The 16,390-nt window shown below is 34.4% G+C and overlaps 2 protein-coding genes across 3 annotated transcripts in view; both read right to left on the bottom strand.

The window, feature by feature from the left end:
• LOC143714310 (T-lymphocyte surface antigen Ly-9-like) overlaps positions 1-16,390 on the bottom strand; it is a 122,208-nt gene that overhangs the window by 3,430 nt on the left and 102,388 nt on the right. The window contains exons 6-11 of one of the 2 annotated variants that reach the window (XM_077205460.1): positions 3,801-3,908; positions 3,580-3,612; positions 3,083-3,115; positions 883-915; positions 569-601; positions 197-266 (exon numbers count right to left, since the gene is read on the bottom strand). In XM_077205460.1, the coding sequence (XP_077061575.1) occupies positions 211-266; positions 569-601; positions 883-915; positions 3,083-3,115; positions 3,580-3,612; positions 3,801-3,908 (296 nt within the window). In that variant the 3' untranslated portion in view covers positions 197-210. Of the gene's footprint in view, positions 1-196; positions 267-568; positions 602-882; positions 916-3,082; positions 3,116-3,579; positions 3,613-3,800; positions 3,909-12,961; positions 15,028-15,375; positions 15,673-16,390 lie in introns of those variants that run through there. The other variant, XM_077205462.1, reaches the window with a different exon arrangement.
• Positions 5,560-11,262, bottom strand: LOC143714312 (CD48 antigen-like). The gene is made up of 3 exons (XM_077205466.1): positions 11,094-11,262; positions 9,315-9,611; positions 5,560-9,042 (listed from the first exon to the last, which is right to left on the bottom strand). The coding sequence occupies exons 1-3, from the start codon at positions 11,158-11,160 to the stop codon at positions 8,753-8,755; spliced, it is 654 nt and encodes a 217-aa protein (XP_077061581.1). The 5' UTR covers positions 11,161-11,262; the 3' UTR covers positions 5,560-8,752.

The raw sequence follows: 16,390 nt of genomic DNA, 5'->3' as shown, positions 1-16,390 counted from the left end.
GAATTTGTTTAGAGCAGCAAAAACAGGAACAATGTATTGAATAACATGCTGATCTGAGAAGTAAAGAGCTAGATTTTGATCTTGATCAAATTACTGAAATTAAAGATGAACTTCAAATTAATTCTCAACTTTGAATTTGAACAAGGTAGATCAGGCTGTTTCAGTCCAGAAACTCATTGATGTGCAATTATCTTACCATCATTATTTTGCTTATGCCGTTTCTTTTGTTCCCTCATTTACTTGTTCTGTATTCAGTGGGACAGTGACTATGAAATCACAAATAAAAACAAACAGGAGTCAAGGACAGCTAATAACTAAGAGTGTCAAAAACACATCAGATTCAGAGAATGCAGATTAAGGAATTATAAACATTGCTATGCTTATGTCAACATTTTCCCAGTGTCTTTATCATCGTCATAATGTGATGTCATTATTTACTTTTTAGAGAGCAGTAGAGAACAAACCACTGTTAATATAACAAGTAAAATTGTTATGTCCATCTATGTAAAGTACTACTGATGTAATTATTTCTCTATGAGAAACAAACAATTTGTTTTTATAATCTTACCATTGTCGGCATTATCTTCTGTTGCTTCGCCACCTTGATGTTTAAAGAAATAATAAACAATCAGCCATTAAATGAAATGAAACTCTCTTTTATATTATGCTGACAGGCCTAAAAAGTTGGAAGCGAACTGATGCCTTGGTGCTCAACTAGCGATTAAAATACCTGGATTCACTCAGTTAGTAATGATTTATGAAAGAATAATTGTATTAAAAACAACTTCAGAACAAACCATAATCACATTAGCCTTACTGAGAATATACCATAGATATTTTTTGAATGTTTGTATTAAGATATGACAGTTTATTACATCTTACCGTTACTTTTTGACTCTGCTGGAGGATTTTGTTCTTTAGTGCCATATGTGAGAAAGAAAGACAATCCATGAGTTTACAGGGAAAATTACTACTAATAATAAACCATATATATTCATTAAATATAACACAATATTGGCCTAAATGCCTACTCATAAACATATACATACATACATACAACTATAAAAATATAAAATCACTTTTTAAGTTATATCTTTAAAGGGCTTTATTTTAAGTCCTCTGTCCTCACTGTACCATGTTGCATCTGTGCTGTTTATGTATCTGATACTATGATCCATACTGTATCTCTGTATTGCTGACTAACAGTTTTCTGATAGTTTGAGTGTTTTATATTCCTTAAAGGATTAGTTCACCTCAAAATGAAACTTTCCTAATAATTTTCCCAATGCCATCCAAGATATCCATGTCTTTCTTTCCTCAGTGGAAGAGAAATTAAGTTTTTTGAGGAAAACATTTCTGGATTTTTCTTCGAATAATGACAACCAGCGTTTGAAGTCCAAATCAATGCAGTCTAGTTTCCGGCGCGTTGCAGATCAGCTCAATCCGAACAATTGTAGTTAAATAGTAGGCTATATATATATTTTTTTTTTATTTGAAAATGACATATCGTTTCGCTCGATAAGACTCTCCTTCTCAGCTGTGATCGTGCACAGTCCGTTAAAGCACTTCGAAGATCTTTGAAACTTCATTGATTTGGACTTCAAAACAGTGGCTGTCATTGAAGTCCATTATTCGAAGAAAAATCCAGAAATGTTTTCCTCAAAAAACTTAATTTCTCTTCCACTGAGGAAAGAAAGACATGGATATCTTGGCTGGCATTGGGATGAGTAAATTATTAGGAAATTTTAATTTTGAGGTGAACTAATCCTTTAAATACAATCGGACTGCTTCACTCAAAACTCTGAGTGTGAAAATTAGCAATTAGCAATTACTGATCTAATGATCGTTTTATATCACTATTATAAGCCTATAAACTGAACATAGATTTAGGGCCAGATTTACAAACAGCTTCCTCCAGCGCAAACTTTCTTTTGACGTTAATAAACTACTGTCAGGATTTAATAAGGAACTTTTGCACCGGATAGTTCTAGGAACCGAGAACTAATGTTTCCCCTAGGAATGTTTTCCTGGTTGCATTCGAACTCTGAAGTGACGTGAGCCACGCTTGTTGTTGTGACTTTTATTCTGACGGCGTGGCGGACCTTTATTTTGAAGGCGCTGAGAACGCCAGAGCTGTCTGACCGTCCTGTCAAATACGTTATTAGATAGAACTGTCACACATAGAAAGTAGACAATAATCAAAAGTTATAAGCGTATGCCGTGTGGTTGATGTCCAGTTTTGCTAGATGAGCAGAAATACATGATCATGTTTCGCTTGGTCTCCTCAAAGTTGTGTTGGATTTTTTCCTTAGTGTAAAGGTTAAGAGGTCATGCAAAGACATAAAGACATGCAATGAAAAAAAGGCGATGAAAAGGCGTTACATTTGCGGCTGAGTTTCCCTTTCAGACGCACAATTTATGGGAGGAGATAATTTAAATGAATCATGCAAGGTGATTTACTAAGATTTGTGCTAGTCAATTTACTGGCATTATTTACTGCCCAAAAAAGCATGCCTTAAACTAGACGCTAATTTGCTCTGCCCTTGATGATCCGGTTACGTCTGTGTTCTTTAATTTGCGCGTTGTCAGTAGATCACGCGCATAACTTTTTACTCCCATTGGTACTTTTACTGTATTATAGAGCTCTTATGCTAATTTGCCCTGTTTAGTTAATCTGGCCCTTAAACTGCTGAACTTGAATAAACCTAAATAACATGTATGATTTCCTTTGAGGCTTTGTTAATGAAAACTTCACAGGATATAAATATATATATTGATATAAATAATATGTTAAATATACAAAGCCTATGACTATAACTTATTGCTCAAAATAACAAACATTCCATCAAAGGAAACAATGAAAAGGGTCATCGCTAGAGGGGAGAAAGATGGGGGAAATAATAATGGTGCTCAGTCATTTAAGAACATGTTTGCAATCTGATGTTTTAAAATGGTAAAATAATTGTTTAAAGAAATTAAATGTACATCAAATTACCTATATCAAGTATTTTTTTATAGTATTTGCTAGCTTGGTATGGAATCATTTTTTAGAATAAAATCACTCGAACAATCATACACTCACCTTTGATACATGGACATATGGCATCAAAAATACCTGGTGTAAAAAACCAATGTGATTACAACCTGATCAATTAGCAGACTAAAAAATAAAAGTATTGTTGACTGTACACTTTGAAACAATTACATTTTTGCTAGCATTACACTTAAGTATTCAACACACAGTACTAAAGAGATTCCTAAGAACAAAATTGGTAAAACTGGGATAAAATTAAAGACAAACACTTGCTCCTGTTCCATTTAACACCACTATTAGTGCAAAAACGATATTTAATTTGTCTTTCAAAGTAAACAAAAAAATAATCTCTTAAGATTTATTTTTTTAAATAATCCTAAAGCATAAAGAAATACACTTCTGTCTAACGGAGAAATACAATACAAATAATTGTTTAAAGAAACTAAATGTACATCAAATTACCTATATCAAGTATTTTTTATAGTAGTTGCTGGTATGGAATCTTTTTTTTTATAATAAAATCACTTGAACAATCATACACTCACCTTTGATACATGGACAGTTGTCATCAACAAGCTCTGGTGTAAAAAACAATATGTGATTACAAACTGATCAATTAGCAAACTAAAAATAAAAGTATTGTTGACTGTACACTAAAGAAATACAATTCTATCTAACGGTTAGAGAAAAGTTAGCGAATCTACAGACTACAGCCTCTAAGCAAAATACACATATTCTAAAGGATAAAACGCAAAAGAAAACTTACTTTTAAAGTTGTATAAATTGCATTTATACAGAACGGCGAAAATGATGATGATTAGGATGATTATGATGACAACAATCGCTATCCACCAAGGTCCGCCGTTTGATTCAACTGAGGAAACAGAATATTAGCTTCAATTGCTGAATGAAAGATGTTACAGTTCTGTAATAAAGGCTACAGTTGGCACATTACAAAATACACTTACATGACTTAACTTATGTAACTTGCATAAAATCCATAATGTTTGTAATAGTATTTATCCAGTGTGTGATCAAAAGGTGTGATGAAGAAATGACACAGCCATGAGGTTTTGTGCTAATTTTGACAGTGGGACAGAGTAGGGTCTAGGAATTGACACACATTTCACCATTCGATTTTATTTCAATTTACGAGCTTGAGATTCGATTTTTTTTTTTTATTTTTTTTATCTTTATTTTTATGTAAAACAGTACAAAAAGTGCACAATAAAGTCCCTGTGAAGGCAATTCTAAAAAAAAAATTTTAAACACATTATAAATGTTAGAAATGTATTGCTAAAACATTACAAAGTTTGTGAACTGTGAAGTACTTTCACCATCTATGTGTTCCGGATTTTTTGGGCGGGGCTAAAACGGGGGCTCGATGACACACTGGAACCCCTGAGCTCCTGGACACGCCCCGACTTGATGACACACTGGAACCCCTGAGCTCCTGGACACACCCCTACTTGATGACACACTGGAACCCCTGAGCTCCTGGACACGCCCCTACTTGATGACGAACTGAAGCCCCTGAGCTCCTGGACACACCCCTACTTGATGACACACTGGAACCCCTGAGCTCCTGGACACGCCCCTACTTGATGACACACTGGAACCCCTGAGCTCCTGGACACGCCCCTACTTGATGACGCACTGGAGCCCCTGAGCTCCTGGACACGCCCCTACTTGATGACACACTGGAACCCCTGAGCTCCTGGACACACCCCTACTTGATGACACACTGGAACCCCTGAGCTCCTGGACACACCCCTACTTGATGACACACTGGAACCCCTGAGCTCCTGGACACACCCCTACTTGATGACACACTGGAACCCCTGAGCTCCTGGACACACCCCTACTTGATGACACACTGGAACCCCTGAGCTCCTGGACACACCCCTACTTGATGACACACTGGAACCCCTGAGCTCCTGGACACGCCCCTACTTGATGACGCACTGAAGCCCCTGAGCTCGTTTCGGAGACAACTGGGATTCATTGATAATCCGCTGTTACTGGTGAATGGGGCCGAACCGACTATATCCCCCTCGTCCTTCATCCTCCCGTCCCGAAAGCAGTATCACCTAATATCACCGCCGACAGCATTCCAGCGAGTGGGCGTGGTTTCAGCGCAGCCAGCGGACACGCCCCCAGCAGATATGCCCCCAGCGGACACGCCCCCAGCGTTTGAGAGCAGAGAATAATGCTCACTTTTTCAAGGTTTTGATAGCTGATTTTATGTACTTGCCGGCTTTTTTATCATTCAAATTTGGCTGGCAGGCTAATAACACATTTTTCTGTGGTGTGACAAACTCAGAACACATACTTAATTTGGACTTTACAGGGACTTTAAAGTCTTATCCATAAACTGTCTCTCTCCCTTATCATCAACATACACAGAGAATTACAAAATTATTGTAATTAAAATAATTGTACAAAATTACAAAAACACTCATTACAACTAACAGTAAACAAATATATATATATATATATATATATATATATATATATATATATATATATACATACCTTTTCAGGGGGTGCTTAATAAACTGGTAAACTTTATATCCGTAAAACAACTCTGATGAACTGTAATAAAGTGCGCGCTCTCCCTTTCATTACTGCCGTGACCAGTATCGATCCGGAGACTATAAGCTGGATCACGAACACAACAGTTACAGATCCATCCTTGAGTAACAACTTTATAGCAAACCCTGCTTTGTACTGACCCTCGTTCACAAAGGTTAGCAACATCTAACTCAGAGTGCCGAGTGTTCCCTTGGTCAGGGAGTAAAACAGCTGGCAGTGGGAGGTCTCTGAGGAGGCAAACAGGTCTACCTGAGCCTCCCCGAACTCTCTCCAGATCAGCTGAACCGCCTGGGGTTGGAGTCGCCATTCTCCCCGGAGCACAGCAAGAGTTGTTCAAAAAGTTTTGAAAATGTGCACTGTTAAAATAGTACCAAAGCAAATAAAAAAAAACTGTAATTCGGTACTCATGCGGTGTTATCTGTGCGCACAGCCGCACACACCCAAAGCGCGTGCACACACAGAGAAGCGCGTTTCAGATTGTACGTAAAGTCCAAATTGATTCCTCTTTCGCATCTCCTTGCATTTGGGTTGACGCATTCATACCAGTCTCAGCAAGTACTCTTGAAACACAGTCGGTTATATCTCAAGACAAAGAGAACAAGAGAAGGATGTGCATCATTATAATGGATCCGTGCATTCGGTCTTAAAGTGACAGAAGCCTATAAATACCTGCTGTTGTCTATATGCCATTAATGTTAATCAAACTACAAAACAGTTTTAACAAAGATTAATTGATATTAAATGTATACAGAAAACATAGTGTTAATTTTGCATTTATTTATTACATTTCTGTTACATTTACACTTGGCTTTAATAATGTTCGAACTTTATTAGTAAGGCTAATAGTTTTTCCTGTGGTATCGGGGGATTTAAAGTGTGCTTTAAGTAATAAATGGAAATCAAAGCTACCCCAAAATATCTTTTTTCTTGCTGATCCAAAAAAATTATCCAGTCCGTGACTCAAAAACTGTACTATGATCCGTGAGTTTTGTGATCCGTTGAACCACTAAATGTTGTCCTTTAAAATTAATTACACTTGCTTTAATATTTTATTATCTAATTCTAATGCAATGACATTCAGATATTTTAAGTGTGATGTGGGTGTCCAAACACTGATGAATGCAAATATAACTTCTTAACAGAAGGAACAAGGGATGAGTCACGATTTTCAAATGTTTGATTAGTTGATTTTATTATAGAATATCGAATAGGTTGTGCGATTATTGTCTTTAAAAAAATCCCCATGTTTTCGATGCTGATGCAGTGGTGACGTGTTCATGTAACCAGAGGGTGACGCTGCCAATAACGCACATAAAAGCTGTCAATCAACTATATCAGACAACAGAAGAACAACACATTTTCTCACACTAGAGCATGAAAGCGGAGTGGTAATATTTCCTACAAAGCGGAGAGCGTCTTTATGAAGACACAGCGACACACGCTCAGAATGCCCTTTGTCACATGCTGGTTCGACAGTATGTGAAATAAGTAGGGCTGCCCGTGCACGACTAAAGATTTTTTCTAGACGACTAGAAGTAGTTAATTTAAGCCACTAGTCTAATGGCATATTTATATTAATTTAATTACTTAAATATAGATATGGGAGAGAATAATAGACCATAAATGAGCGTTTTCGTAATTTATTCCGCACTCAAGCGCACGGATAAAGCTTGCCACAAAGAACCGGCAAAAGTAATGATTATGCATGATTGTTTATTAATAAACTAGTGTTTTCTGTGTCAGCGTCAGCTGCAAAGATAAAGTTGACGATGCTGACTCGCCATCTTCGCAGTAGTGAACGCGCCCACAGAGAGAAATGCACACTTCATAGGAATTAGCCTACATAAGAAGAGAGTAGCCCATTTCTTTTCGTTTTGAATGGTTTTGTTTAAAAGTAGACATATCAAGCTTACTATAGATATATTTCTCATGTCTGTGAGGCAAGTAGCCTATACGCTGAGTTTCGGTTCATTTATGAGAAAAGCTCCAGTTCACGCGTCGGCGCCTCCGTGTTTGCCTGCTATATTTGCATATTTGCATTTTTATTGGGCATCTTATGATCCTATCTTACTCATCTCATGCGGTTCCCTTTTCATATAATCAACATAGATGAAATTATGTATTATAAAAATAACATTATTTTATTTAAACTTAAATATGAAACGTAAGTTTAAGTTTTTTAAGTCATATTTAAGCCTCACACCGCTCCACTCACATGCTCTGGTGTGTAGCCTATACATGTATGTGTGCGTATTGCACGGCACATTTAGAGCTGCTCTAGCAGGACTCATTGCTGAGGATTGTGTCAGTGGTTCAAATCAATGTTTAGACACCAGTGAAATATCACAATTCTCTATTCCAATTTTGATACTACAGCAAAAACTACTAACCTAATTAATGTACATTTTAAATATTATTAAAGACAAGTAAGCAGTCAGTAATAAAATAAGTACAAATAATCAAATTACAAATCGCACAAATAAATACAATAACACAAAGGAAGGCTACAAATGGAATAAACGTCTTTTTTTTCTTTTCAGGTAGGTCTAACACCAGTTTTCAGGTCCTCATTTGAATAAAGTAATCAAATGTGAAATAATACAGCATATCATCACTGTATAAATTAAATATAGATGAGTCTTTATAAAGTTACAGAAGAAATCCAGTCAATAGCAGTAAGTATTTACTTTGTCTTTTGTAGTTTCATTTACAGTAAAAAAACAAAAAACACAGCAGCAGGTTTATTGGGCTGCTGTCCCTTTAAGACAGAATAAACGGATCCAACATAACCTGCCCTACTGTACATGGTTTTCTTTGTTTACGTTCATTAAGATATAACGAACTGTTGTTAACCAGGACACTCCCCAAGACGGACGTTTTACACGGACGTTAAAATTCAAGGTAAGGTAAGATAAAGATATAACCTCAGGTTTACGACAACTTATTTTTGTGAAATGAATGTGATATGTTCTGCTTTCAAATAAATGACATTTGCTTTGATATTTTATTATCTATTTATAATACTACTTCTTATTCCAAGTACTTGTGACACAAGTTTACAACTTCTGAACAGTAGGAGCATCTCAGTGCTGCTTAAAACAAAAATTATTCTGAATCTTACCTCTAGAAAGTAATGTTGAAGTAAATCGCTGTCTTACCGTTAAACAGATCTTTCTTATTGATTGGATCGCTGGTCTCTTCACTCACTTCGTTCTTGAGTGTGCAGGTGTAGTCGTTGTCTGGATTTCCTTCGTTTTTTTTTACTGTAATGGAGTGTGTATTTGAATGGAATACCAGTGTTTCTCCAGCAGAATTACTCCAGGTAATAGTTCCATTGTACTTGCAGGATAAATATACAACATTACGATTATCTTCTATCTTCTCCAGTTGTATAACAGGTTTGGGGACCCGATCTGTGAAAGAAACAATGAAAAATGCATGCTAAGTCTAAAACACATGATAATACTAATACAATAATTTGATAATACACCTAATAATTGATAGTACCTTTTGTCAGTGTGATAGATATTATGTTATGATAAATTTAAATTAAATTTGGCCTTTAAACAGATAAAATATAAATACTGATATAAAACATGGAACAGACTGAGGATCACTATTTATACAAGTAAACAAAAAATCATTATGACAAAGTAACGTATTTCAATAATCAACATCAACTCACCCATAACTCTCAAGGTGAATCTTTGTTCCTGCTCTTTACCGCTGATGTCAATGGTATAAACTCCAGAATGTTCGACTTTTAGTTTAGTAATATTAATTTGTCCGGTCTTTGTATCAAGAGTTGTGATGCCTGTGAATCTCGGATTCGGGCTTGTGGTTTCTCTGTCTTCCCATTCAATCGCCTTAATAGTTACACCATTGTTTATTTGTTTCCATGTGATGCTGGTCACTCCAGCAGGAAGAGGTTTATCTGGACGAAAATAAACTTCATCACCCACTGCTTTCTTCACCTCTTCACCTAATAATTAAAATATGAGAGAGTATGTTAGTCAACATTCAAAAAACAAACAGTAACAGAAAAATAAAAATGATGACATCATAATACAAATAACGTAAAAGCTTTATATTCACACCTAGTGCGTTTTGCTTTACTATTTTTCAACCCAAGTAGTAACTCAATTTAATGTTTCATATTTATTTTTGGTGTCCTTTTAGCCCATTTCTGTTTTTGGATATATTATTCCACATAATCAAACAAAGATTAACAATAAAGGACGGTAGTAATCTTTGTCTATTCAAATAATTTGGTGGTAATCTTTGTCTATTCAAATAAAAAAACATACACATTTTTCCGAAAAATAAACTTTCATGCCTTTTACAGAGGAAGTCGATACAAAACATTCTGCTATAATGCAGTTAAAGCTAAGAGGACATTTTCTTTCTTCAGTCCCACAGAAATCACAATTAACATCTACATCAGTAAAAAAACTAAAGAAAAAGTGTTTTAGCAGGGTACACTTAGTATTTTAAAATGTACATATCCCACCTTATTTTTCATGCAATATTTTTTAGGCAACCATGCATATTTCCACTCATATTTAGATTGCAAATATGTTTTAGAAGATATTGGGCTGTATCATGTAATTATTCCATCTACTATAAGTAAAAATAATAAAATAATAATATAAATCCTTTAATTGCAACAAACATTTTAAACCGGATGGTAATGCATTAAACACTATACAATATTCTATAGGGATTATTGGAATATTATACATTTGAACAAATTCTACGTTGATATACAGGGGACCATTTTATGAAATAAATAACTGTTTAACAATACCATTACCAGCCATTTAAAAAAAAAAAGTATTATGTCCAAATGTTATATGCCTGTTATTCCAAATTATACAGTTGTTTGGAGAAAAAATATGTTTACAGATCCGAACTATCCAAGAGAGTAGCACCTGTCTGTAAAAATTACTTAATCTAACTGGAATCTTACTTATTTCCAAGTTGCATTGCAATAGAAAAGCAACACAGTAACTGTTACCCCACCCATTTTCTCAAAGATTAGAAGAACCAAGTCTTGGTCCGGAAACTAGCCGGCGATCACTTCACATCAAGAAAAATGTACTGTTTGGACATAGTATGGTATCGAAATATGTAATATAGATGAAATACATGTTGAGAACACAATAAATAAATACAACTATTATTGTTTATCAACAATATTAACAACACGCCTTTTGTATGGATGTAACGTTAAGTTAGGCCTTGGCCTGTGGCTAACGTTGATAACTAAAACAATAGGCTAATAATAACGTAAACAAAATTAGGCCACGCCGTGAATTTGGTTATCTAAAATACACTGAAATCATTTGGTATTTGTAAATTGGACTACAATATTATAATATATTTTCAACTAAACGGCTTGAAAGGCAAAGAACGTTTTTTGTTTGCTAATCATTGCTAGAATGCTAACGGTCGCATCGCATACCTGAAACGGCTCCTGAGGCGATGAACACACCGCAGATAACGAACACCAAGTATCCACGAAGTAACATCTTTATTCAAAGTACACTTTCATGCACTCTACTGCTATATTTCACGCAGAAAGTATAGAGGTTCACGCCCGTGACACCAGGAAAGAAGGACTGAGCATGAAGAGGAAGACAGAAACGAAACCGAAAGTAATAGGCGGGGCGTTCAGCGGTTTAATGTTGACATCTCGTGGCCGTATAACAACACTACTACTAACCATACTGTTTTTCAGGATTCATTGATGAATAAAAAGTTTGAAAGACCGCAATTATTTAAAATAGAAATATTTTCTAACAATATAAATCTTTACTATCTTAAAAAAAAAAATCAAATTAACACATCCTTGCTGAATAAAATTTATTGATTTCTTTTAAAAAAAGAAAGAAAGAAAAATTACTGACCCCAAACTTTTGAACAGGGGTGTATATTGTTACAAAATAAAATGTCTGCTGTTCTTTTTTTATTTTTATTTTTTTACTTTTTATTCCTCAAATAATCCTGAAAAATATCATGTTATAAAAAAATATTAAGCAGCACAACTGTTTCCAACATTAATAATAAATCAGTATATTAGAATGATTTCTGAAGGATTATGTGACACTAATGATGCTGACAATTTAGCTTTGATCTCAGGATATAAAATAGGCTACATTTTATATTGTTTTAAATTGCAACACTATTTCACAGTTTTTATTGTATTTTTGATCAAATAAATAAATGTTTTCTTTCAAAGACATAAACAATAACAATGTTCGCAAACTTTTGACCAGTACTGTATATCAAATATCTACACTTAGTCTAGCACAATGTAACAATCCCATATTAGATAAAAGCAGGAACAAAACGAAACAAGAACAAACCCCTAACATTTATGGTATATGGAAGATCTTTTCATATCTCTTTCAAAAATAAGTATTTTTTTATTATTATTAATTATACTTAGTGATTTGATTAAATGTTCTACTTCGCATAAGAACTCTTTAAAACTAGGTAGTTCTATTTATTTTTTTTCTCATAAGAAAGTTAACAGTGGATTTATAGTGTCGGTTTTCAATAATAATAATATCCTTTCAGAAGAGACCATTTTGGCAAGTTACTTAAGTTTATTAAACAATTTATTAATTAATATTAGCTTTAGAAATACAATAGAAACTGAAATCATTCCAGAAAAGTGATGAAAAAACAAGAAGAAAATAAATGACAGATGTCTTCACTTTCATTTTTACAGAAGGTTTATTAGTTACATCCTATTTGGATAAAGGTGCACTGTAAAAGTAGATTTCATGCGGAATTTCAATGTGCACTTTTTAATTGTATTTATGGTAATAACCAAGTTTTCCTCCACTGAATGTCATCTATTATAGTAATTGAGTTTCAAGACTAAGAAAGTTGACGAATGCATTTATTATTACATTCTTTAAAAACGAAACACGTCCCAAACATAAACTGAGATAGTCATTTAGAGTATGACTCGGGGATAAGGGAGGCTTTCATCAAAAACATTATAAAGCTTGGAAAAGAATTTATCACAGAATTAAATTATTTAAACGGAACAGGATATTGGTATATATTCATAAAACTTTCATATGACAAAACATTACAATTAGGGTTGAACAGATCAGCAACAAAACACTTTTTTATTAAACCATTCATCAAAAAAAAGAGATCTATTTCAAATTTTAATATGTGAATTATTCCATAAGATGTCTACATGTCCATCTAAATACATTGACTGTTTTTTATCAATTTGAATTGATCTTTGAAATGAATACCTAGCAGCCATAAGAACTGCTGAAACAGCAAGTGAGGGAAAGACAGTACAAATTGAAAATATAGACTTTTATTTATGACAATAAAGGTAAACTATAGGTTTAGAGGAAGAAAAGGAGGACAGCCGTCTCCAGCTGCAGCATTACAATGACGACACTACAGGAATGAGAAAGAAAAGTTCATATTTTATTTAAGTTCTTATATGTAGGCTGAACCAAAAGAAAAAAATATCAACATGAAATAGCCTTTACTAGTCCAAAACCAGGAGAAAAATGTCACTAAACTGCTATCCGCCTCATTATAAAGAAAGATAATTGCTTAGAGACTATAATACCTTAAAATGAAACTTTGGCACACAGCAAATCAAAACAGTCACATTAAAACTCAATCCACAAACAGATCTAAAGGCAGGAGACAATCTCTCCAGGCGGCACATTCATTTCAGTCGTTTTCTCCTTTTCTCAGTGAACGTTGAAGCTTTATAATACTTCTCTCCCGTCACCAGCCAATCGCAACAGGTTAAAAATCCACAGAGTGAATAAGACGGCGGTCATGAGAACCTGTTAGTGGAAAGCATGTCCTCATGATGGGAAAATGGACCATTAAAACAGGAGAAACACATACAAACACTGTGATACATACTACAGCTCATCCATAGATAATGTACAAAAACACTCACTGATACAAGAGATTCTCATCTTGTCACTTTAAAAACAATAATCAAGCCTATTTACTCTATTAATATACATAGTGAACAATTAATGAGTGCATGCTATTCTAAAAATGTTTATCTTCAACACTTTAACCTGTAGCCTAATTGAAGTATTTTATAGTATTTCATTAATTGTTTTAGCAAAATTGGCTCCATTTTAGTTTTAAAAAAAACAAAAACAATAAAATCAATGGATAAAACAATTTGTTTTCTTTCTGAATATCTGATTTTGCACAGAAATATGTCATGTTATAGAAGTAAAACAGGTTGCAAATGGCAAATTACCCAGTGGTTACAATGTTTGTTTTAAGCAAATGATAAGCACAGATATATGTTTCAAATGTTTTAAAAGATTAAACACAATATTCTTACCATATAAAGGTGATAGAAACAGGAAAAGGAGGATAAAAACCAAGCAGATCACAACAATGGAAATCCAAATGACAAACTCGCTTATAAAACAAATTAAACCCTGGGAAACACATTTAAATGATCAGAATTAAAAAAATGTTTTTAAAATAAACTGTGATATATGCAGTGTAAGAAGAGTGTAAGAACAGAGAATATAGAGGAAGTTCGAAAACAGAAACCGCAAACAAACGGCATTAATGTGTTGGTCTTTTACTAAGCAACATTTACTGCTGCCGTCTTGTTTACGTTCATTGCAAATGTTTGATATCAATGTCTGGCCCAAGTGTGTGTCTGAGTCCAGCAAGAGCAAGACTGTATCAACCACGACCATAATGCATGAAAAATGACCACAACATATGATGGCAGATCAGAGCTTGTGCTTCATCTCTTCTTCAAATTCATTTAAACCTGCTTAGTTTCTCCTAAAACAAACAAACATGAAAAAAGTCCTGGAAGAGAGCAACTGTTAATGTGTTTTCAAGGTAAGGTAAATTTTTTTCTTTCTGTGAAATGTTTGTCTGGAAAAGTGTGTGTGTGCTGTCGTTCTCACTTCTAATAGATGACACTTGCTTCGATATTTTATTATTCAATTCTAATGCAATCACATTCAAATATTTTTTAAGTACGACGTGGGTGTCCAAACATGAGTTGTGTGTACATACAATTCCTGAACAGAAGGAACATCTCAGCATAAAGCATAAAATAATAATCAGGCTCAGAGATTAAATCACCATCTCACCCTTGAACAGATCTCTCTCATAGACCGGATCACTGGTCTCCTCACTCACTGTGTTCTGGAGTGTACAGGTGTAGAAGATTTCTGGATTTCCTGTTTTTGTGACAGTAATGGACTCTCCTTTCGGATGGTGCGCTGAACCGTTCAGTGTTTCTCCAGCAGAATTCTTCCAGATGATTGCTTCACTGTACTCACATATTAAATACACAACATCAGTGTTATCAGTCTGCTCTATTTTAATCACAGGTTTGGGGACCGGCTCTGTGAAAGAAATAAAGAATGAAAACATTTACACTGTTGGTATCAGATGACATATTTACTAATACAAACCATAACATTAAAAAAAAAGAGCCATTGTACTACCATGTTTTTGGACATGTATGTAACATGATGAACAAACGTATGATGATAGTGCGGTAGATTGTGTTAGGGTAATAACAGGTATTGTTAAATTACATATATTAACATTTATAAATAATCCCCCCCCCCCCATATAGGTTGACAAAAAGTTGACAGAATTACTAGCTATATTATGTTAAGTAAAAATCATGATAACAATATGATGCTTTTACAGTAATACTATTAATATAATAATCAATATTCACTCACCCATAACAGTCAATGTGAATCTTTGTTTCTGCTCTTTACTGTTGATGTCAATGGTATAAAGTCCAGTATGTTCCACTGTTAGTTTAGTAATAGTGATTTGTCCGGTCTCTGTATCAAGAGTCGTGATGCCTTTGAATCTCGGATTCGGGATATCAGTTTCTCCGTCTTCCCATTCAATCGCCTTAATAGTTACACCATTGTTTATGTGTTTCCATGTGATGCTGGTGACAGAATCAGGAAGAGGTTTATCCAGACGAAAATAAACTTCATCACCCACTGCTTTCTTCTTCTCTTTACCTAATAATTAAAATATGAGAGAGTATGTTAGTCAACATTACACAAGAAAGTCTTTGTCCTCCACTACAGTCATTTAATATTTGACAATTAAGTTACAATACTATAATATTATCTAAAACAGTGTTGGGGAAAGTTACTTTCAAAATTAATGCATTACAATATTTGCATTTCACTGTTTTTTTTTTTCATTTTGAGGAATGGTGGATTTGTTTTGTACATGTGAGATGAGAAAATGCATGCTCACATTTAGTCCAGAACTACAATAAGCATCATGTTCACACACAGCGCACACAAGACCTCAGAACTTACTCACGATTTCTCTCAACATGAGGGCAGGGGAGCTGTCAGTCAATACATGGGAAAACATAGGAACGTGGTAACAAACCATAAGTACCATGTTCATGGAAGTACCATGTAAATACCATGGTATTAATCAAAGTATCATGGTATTACAATTTGATGCCATTATTGCAGAGGGGTTACCAGGATGTCATGTTTGGGGGGATGTCATGTTTGATATTTATGTCAATATCAATTGACATAAACAATTGACAAATCGGCGCAAAATGAAGCTATACTACAATCTGTTTTAGTGCAGATCTTTTTCTAAGCCAGAGATAGGCACATGACCCCTATTAGACTATAGGGCTATCACATAAAAGTTAGTTAAACCAGGTCAACATTAATAATATGATGATGATATTATTATTATTATAAT

The sequence above is a fragment of the Siphateles boraxobius genome, unplaced genomic scaffold, assembly GCF_051911475.1.
Source record: "Siphateles boraxobius isolate OS27281-9 unplaced genomic scaffold, OSU_SipBor_1 53, whole genome shotgun sequence".
Classification (NCBI taxonomy): domain Eukaryota; kingdom Metazoa; phylum Chordata; class Actinopteri; order Cypriniformes; family Leuciscidae; genus Siphateles; species Siphateles boraxobius.
This window is presented reverse-complemented; position numbering and strand designations above follow the sequence as displayed.